Below are 7,560 nucleotides of genomic sequence, written 5' to 3'. Positions count from 1 at the left end.
TATATATATTTTTTTTTTTTTTAATCTAAAAGCAAATGTATTTTTCTGTTTTATGCTTAGGGATGCAAAGAAAAAGCCCAAACCATACCAGCTCGATTAGATGCATCAGTACAACCACAACTTAAGGCTTTAGAAAATGTTATTGAATTTATTTTCGATAGAAATGCATGCTTATTACCAGGCTATTTTATTGTTAATGAAATACAAAAAGCTTATCCCGACGGTAAAAATTGGCCTCATTGGGTAAGTAACATTAAAGTACATTATTTTTTATTGAAAAGAAAAAATAAAATTTTGTGTTTGTGTGTGTGTGTGTGTGTGTGTGTGTGTGTGTGTGTGTGTGTAAAATGTAAAACGTTACATTTAACAGTTTTTTGAAAAAAATCTGCTTTACTGTCTAATTCTGTTTTTTTTTTCGACATGCATTTTTGTTTTTTAGAAATTAGCAAAACTGCTCTCCGATTTTGTCGAAAGTTTTCGACATACCGCGCAAATGGTATCTATAGTCGGTCACTCAAAGATGTTGCCAGTGGTTGAACATACAGGATATGCAGATTATTTGATTAATCCTTGGTTGTTGGATCCTACTACATTAAAGTTTTCTTTGAAAGGAAATCTACCTTACGATCCAGATTTACTTAAACCTCAGACAGAATTACTTAGATATGTTCTAGAGCAGCCATATAGTAGAGACATGGTCTGTTCAATGCTTGGTTTGCAGAAACAGGTAAGATAAAATTAGAGCACGTGAGACATAAAAATTAATTAAGAAAGAGAATTATTGAGAGTTATAAAGTTAAAAGCAAAGTTATAATCCGGATGTAATAAGATAAATATTCATTGTTAGCTGTTTTCATAAAATTTAAAACAAGAAAGAAAACAAGTCAAAAAATTATTTTATAAAATTAACATCATTAATGTAGAAGTTGGAACATAAGCAACGAAGCAATTAGTTTAGATTTAATATAACGTGCTAGCAATAAACAAACAAATGTTTCGATCGCGATTGGATCATCAATGTTAAAAATATATAATATTACAAACGATAAAAACAAAACATAATATAAATGTTTGACTGCAATTATATATTGACTTGCGACGAATTTTTCCAAGCTACATTATAACTGTGAACAGAATGATAATCGTTTTTATGTTATCAGCATATCTTTGTTAGAGATAGAGAGCGAAGTAATTATTAATATTATAAAGAATAAATTTATATTATGTTTGTTTTTACATTTTTATATTATATTATATTTTTATAGCTTTTTCTATTAGTTTTGCATAATTGAAATTATAAAACTATATATCAGAAGATATTTTAACTCTTTATATTTTTATTTATATGATAGCACAAGCAACGATGTGTCGTCTTGGAGGAACAACTTGTTGAACTTGTCATACTCGCGATGGAACGATCTGAAAACGAAACTCTACCAGCAGAAGGAATGGATGGAACAGTGGCCAATCACTGGGTGTGGCTGCATCTATCTTCACAACTTATTTATTTTATTCTCTTCCAATTTGCCTGTTTTCCGAGTATTGTTATGGCGATACATGATAAATTAGCGGGCAGAGAATTGAGGAAGGGTAGAGATCATTTGATGTGGGTCCTTTTACAGTTCATCTCAGGCAGTATTCAACGAAATCCATTATCGAATTTTTTACCTGTGCTGAAACTGTATGATCTTCTCTATCCAGAGAAAGAACCTCTGCCTGTCCCAGATTATACCCAAGCTCTGTGCACTCATCAAATGGCGATAACGTGCATATGGATACATTTATTGAAAAAGGCTCAGACCGAACCCGGCACTAACATTCACAGACCCATACCGCACACATTGAAAGTCCACCATGAATTTCTGCAGCATTTAGTCATGCCAAATGCTTCTCTCTGTATGGGTTCAGATTATCGCATTGCACTTTTGTGCAACGCATACTCAACGAACCAGGAGTATTTTAGTAGGCCAATGGCTGCACTGGTGGATACTATCCTAGGTACTCAAAAGAATCAGCAACAGCAACCCTTACAGAATTTACAAAATAATGCAGCATTAGCCAATGGTCCAACAACGCCACTTTCAATGTCTATTTTGGATTCTTTAACCGTGCACTCCAAAATGAGCTTAATTCACAGCATCGTCACGCATGTCATCAAGTTAGCACAATCAAAGAGCAACATGGCATTGGCACCAGCGTTAGTCGAAACTTACAGCAGACTGCTAGTGTACACAGAAATTGAGAGTCTTGGGATTAAAGGATTTATTAGTCAATTGTTGCCGACAGTGTTTAAATCGCATGCGTGGGGAACTTTATATACGCTGTTGGAAATGTTCAGCTACAGGATGCACCATATTCAACCACATTACAGGGTACAACTGTTGTCGCATCTACACAGCCTTGCAGCAGTACCACAGACCAATCAAACGCAGCTTCATTTGTGTGTTGAAAGCACAGCTTTACGACTCATTACCGGATTGGGCTCTGCGGAAGTACAACCACAGCTGTCTAGATTCCTATCCGAACCGAAAACTCTTGTGTCTGCGGAATCAGAAGAACTTAACCGAGCGTTAGTATTGACACTAGCACGATCCATGCATGTAACTGGCACTGGCGCCGACAGTCTCAGCGGTACATGGTGCAAAGAGTTGTTGAACACCATCATGCAAAATACTCCTCATTCTTGGGCTAATCACACCCTTCAGTGTTTCCCGCCGGTGTTGAGCGAGTTCTTCCAGCAGAATAGTGTGGCGAAAGAAAACAAACAACAGATAAAGAAGGCAGTCGAAGAAGAATACAGGAATTGGGCATCCATGAACAATGAGAATGACATCATCGCGCATTTCTCTGTACCTGGTACACCACCATTATTCCTGTGCCTTCTATGGAAAATGATACTCGAGACTGATCGCATTAGTCCTATTGCGTACAAAATTCTTGAGAGAATAGGCGCTAGAGCGCTATCGGCTCATCTTAGGAAATTCTGCGATTATCTTGTATTTGAATTTGCTAACAGCGTAGGCGGTCAGCATGTTAACAAATGTGTGGACACTATTAACGATATGATTTGGAAATACAACATAGTTACCATTGATAGACTTGTACTTTGTTTAGCTTTAAGAACTCAAGAGGGTAATGAAGCACAAGTATGCTTCTTCATCATACAATTGTTGCTATTGAAAGCGGCTGAATTTAGAAACCGTGTACAAGAGTTTGTGAAAGAGAACTCGCCAGAGCATTGGAAACAATCAAATTGGCATGAGAAGCATCTTGCTTTCCACAGAAAATTCCCAGAAAAGTTTGCACCGGAAGGTATTATGGAGCAAACTAGTGGCGGGCCCAGCCAATATCAAAATTTGCCTGTGTACTTCGGGAATGTATGTCTTCGTTTCTTACCAGTTTTTGATATAGTAGTGCACCGATATTTGGAGATACCACCTGTTATCAAGAGTTTGGAAATATTACTGGAACATTTAGGCTGTTTGTACAAATTTCATGGTATGTTTCTAATAAAACTATCAATTTTTACTAGATGAAAAGAAAAAAAATCTTTTTCTATCATGCAATATAATATATTTATGTGTGTATATATATATATATATATATATATATATATATATATTTCTGAAATGAGTTACTATTTTATTATTACGCAATCTTATATTTTTTTATAAAGAAATTTTTAATTCTCCAACTCTTATTAATTAAAACGTATATAAGATGAAATGGAATCGAATCCGAGACTTTGAATATGAATCCATCATTAATTCCATACAAAATGATATAAAAATAGATACGCAAATTAATTCTTAAAATTTAGCGTTGAAACATATTCTCTTTTTGTTCAATAAAAATGCACCTAAAGAGAAAGTAGATTTTTTTTGACAAATTGATTAAATCTTGTTTGATTGAACAATTATAATTTTCAGATCGACCTGTTACATACCTTTATAATACATTACATTATTACGAAAAGAAGTTGCGAGATCGTCCGTTGTTAAAACGTCGATTAGTGTCCGCTGTTTTGGGATCATTACGGGAAATCAGAGCACCAGGATGGGCTCTTTCCGAGGCTTATCAAATGTATATGACACGCTTTAATGACGATGCAGTCTCGTGGGTACCAGAGTTGGATTATTATATTCGATTGGTCCAAAGGATTGTAGAAAGTAAGCAACTAAAATTTTATTATATGACGATTCATATGTTTACTTTGCTATTACAATTGTGTTTCTATAAATTAGAATGTACAAATCATTATTTTATTATATATAATCTTAAAACTTCTTTTGAATGAAAATAAATCAGAACTTTGAATAAAGTTAAACGAACAATAAACTCTGTTTAGTTACAATATATTTATTAAAAATTAAAATATATAATAAAAAAATGCTAAATTTTTTACTCTATATTTATTTTTACGTTCACAAATTTTTTGATGGATTTTGAAATTTTTTTTTAAATAAAAGGCAATGCACGAATTATATCAGAAATTATTAATTTTATTAATTTAATAGTCGTGTGTGTATATTAAAGCAATGTCTGGCACGGCTCACTTTCCTGCTACCGATTGGAGATTCAACGAATTCCCAAATCCAGCAGCGCATGCATTATATGTGACTTGCGTCGAACTCATGGCTCTTCCAGTTGCTCCAGATGCAGTAGCTAACTTCCTACTGGACGTTGTCGCTAAAGGGTATCATTTTTCCTTAATTAAAATCTTAAAATTTGCATGTGCAGGAAGCACAATTTTACCGTTCTAGAACAATACAATAAAAACTGTCCATAATTTTATATAATTTTAATTGTCTTTAATTGTCTTTAATTGTATAATTTTAATTGTATATAATTTTATTGTCTGCCCCAAACAGATATACTGTTGTGCCATCAGACGAAATACATTTATGGATAAATTGTGTTGGTTTATTACTGGCAGCGTTACCTGAATGTTATTGGTCAGCATTGCATAAACGTTTATTGGAAACTATCAGCAGTCCCGGCTTAGTCAATTGGCAATACAATAACTTAACCCCATTTCAAATGTTTAACTTCAATATTACGCATAATAGCCTATTAGAAAACAAGTATAGCTACATGCTTGCACTGGCGCATTCCGTGTGGCATCATGCAGGTGTAGGACAAATTACAACGATGCCTCAGTAAGTTGTAATTATAAATGTAATTATAAAGTTCTAATTATAAATATATATTTGTAAATAATATAAATTATAATATATAGTACAATATATAATACAATTAGTATAATATATACAATACAATTTTGTATATCATAAAAGAAAATTGAAGCAAAATTGACACTTAAAAATAGAAATTTTATTATATTTAATATTTATTTTGTCTTATTTTGTTATAAATTAATAATAAATAATTAACCCTTATAGGTTTATCAAGGAGAAACTTCAGCCAGTTGTAAGCAGCGAGGAACAGTTAATATACGCCTGTCATCTAATCGGTCCTACTTTGGCGAGGTTTAATGCGGAGCGACCGCACTGTGTGGTCGAACTCGCAGTCTGTCTATACGAAATGCTGGAACGAGTTGATCACACTCAAACTACGTTGAATTACATGGATTCAATTTGCGATTTATTGTATCCTTTATATACGACTAAGCTTTTTTTTAATTTGGAAACAACTTTTTAAAATTATTTTATTTTTAATCTATCGCCAGAAGACGTTAAATACAAAGATACAAATTCGAATAGCCTATAGAAATTAATTTGAGAGTATCTTATTTTTTAATGTTGTGTTTATCGTTTTATGAATCCTTTTATATTTTCCTTAATAATAGTGACAGATATCATATCAAGTACATGTTTGTCGGTGATATGACTAAAAATGAGGTGGAATGTATTATACGAAGACTAAGGCCGGCGTTGCAGATGAGATTACGTTTTATCGCTCACATAAACATTGACGAGATCCATACATCCTAAGACATAACTACTCAGACATACTACATGACGTGTAATTTAGCTTCTTGGAATCAGGGAATGGAAGTAACTCGTTACTTGTACAAATTATTTTTTTGGTAAGCTTATCGATAACTGCGTTACTTTTTTTCTTTGATAACTGTAACGGTAACGCAGTTACATTTTTTTTGATAACGGTAACAAATTTTACTTTTATCATTATTTTGCACATGATTGGACACTGTACGATTGGACTAGAGATGTAAAAAATAACGATATTTTTGATGAAATTACATAGAATTCATGAAAAAACATATAGTTATTTCAATGTAATTTTTTGAACGACAGATATTTTATATTTAAAAGCTAAATGAGTGATGTTATTAATACAGATAATACTTTATAAGCATAATAGACATTGTTTTGTTGCATATTAATTATAATTGTACTCTATATTTTAGTTATTTTATATTTTAATTGTATTTTAATTATTTTGAGATAACATTCCAATATAATATTGATTCAAGAGTAATTAGAAATTCAATGAACATTATCTCACTAATTTAAATTTAGAATATGTATTATTCAATCATGATATACAGCAAAAACAGTCCATTAGTCTAGTAAAGTATTATTTATATTAATAATTATATAAAATACTTACTTAATTTTTTAAATTGAAGTATAGTGTAAAATATCATTCAAATAATAAAAGGAAAGATATATTTATACCCACCGGCATTATACGATATTAATCATTATATACTATATATTTTAACTTTTGTAACTATTTTTACACAGAAATCTTACGGTGCAAAACTAAATTCTGGAATAATAGTAGAGCGTCGAAATCATGAAATACAAGAAAATATCCGAATAAAAAACTATCAAAACCGAAAGAAAAAAAAATCATTATTTTCCGAGTTTTTTACCCTAAAATTTTAGGATTTTTCTGTTGTTTACATCTCTAGATTGGACACAAACCATTTATATTTAAAACCATTTATAGTGCTTGAGATTAAAAAGCCTCTAGGCCTGTCCGCTGTAATAGGTGGTCGTCAATTTTAAAAAAGTAATAAAAATAACGAAATTAATGAAAAGTTACTTTCTCAAATAACGATAATTGTAACGATTATTTTAAAAAATCGGTAACTAGTAACGGTAACTTGTTACTTTTTCTATTCGAGTAAATGTAAGTACTTTACTTTTAAAAAGTAACTTTCCATTCCCTGCTCGGAACGGATGCTAGTCTAGTTGTTCCGAAGTGCACAATTATTAATTAAATAGGCGTATAAATAGACAATAGACGTAAAAAATGTAAACTTCCTTTTTTTATTTTTTACATGAAAATAATATTTCTTATACTTTGATATCTTGAGAGCATATTCAAATAAGAAAATAAAGTTTAAAATTCCATAATTGCGTGCTGCTCCTTTTATTAGCAATTGTCGGTATTCCCGTATATATGTAGCAGTGCTATCGGAAAATATATTATCAGTGCTATTATCTTCATTTTTATAATCCCAAGCACACATTTACTACGAAGGCTTACTCTAAAAAAATGCATATTATCGCAAGCATTGCTACATATGCGTTGATAAATGATAAAAATAAATATATATATATATAT

The 7,560-nt window shown here is 31.6% G+C and overlaps 1 protein-coding gene across 2 annotated transcripts in view; it reads left to right on the top strand.

The window, feature by feature from the left end:
• The window catches only part of LOC108692689 (mediator of RNA polymerase II transcription subunit 23), an 8,445-nt gene extending 2,354 nt beyond the window's left edge, over positions 1–6,091 (top strand). For both annotated transcript variants that reach the window (XM_018201071.1, XM_018201070.1), the window contains exons 5-12: positions 61–243; positions 440–727; positions 1,353–3,498; positions 3,930–4,169; positions 4,537–4,696; positions 4,872–5,159; positions 5,403–5,609; positions 5,816–6,091. In XM_018201071.1, the coding sequence (XP_018056560.1) occupies positions 61–243; positions 440–727; positions 1,353–3,498; positions 3,930–4,169; positions 4,537–4,696; positions 4,872–5,159; positions 5,403–5,609; positions 5,816–5,954 (3,651 nt within the window). In that variant the 3' untranslated portion in view covers positions 5,955–6,091. The remainder of the gene's footprint in view (positions 1–60; positions 244–439; positions 728–1,352; positions 3,499–3,929; positions 4,170–4,536; positions 4,697–4,871; positions 5,160–5,402; positions 5,610–5,815) is intronic.
• Positions 6,092–7,560: the final 1,469 nt, after the last annotated feature.

This window comes from Atta colombica, unplaced genomic scaffold (assembly GCF_001594045.1).
Source record: "Atta colombica isolate Treedump-2 unplaced genomic scaffold, Acol1.0 scaffold78, whole genome shotgun sequence".
NCBI classification, from domain to species: domain Eukaryota; kingdom Metazoa; phylum Arthropoda; class Insecta; order Hymenoptera; family Formicidae; genus Atta; species Atta colombica.
The sequence above is the reverse complement of the archived record's forward strand: the minus strand, read 5'-3'. Positions and strand labels throughout refer to the sequence as shown.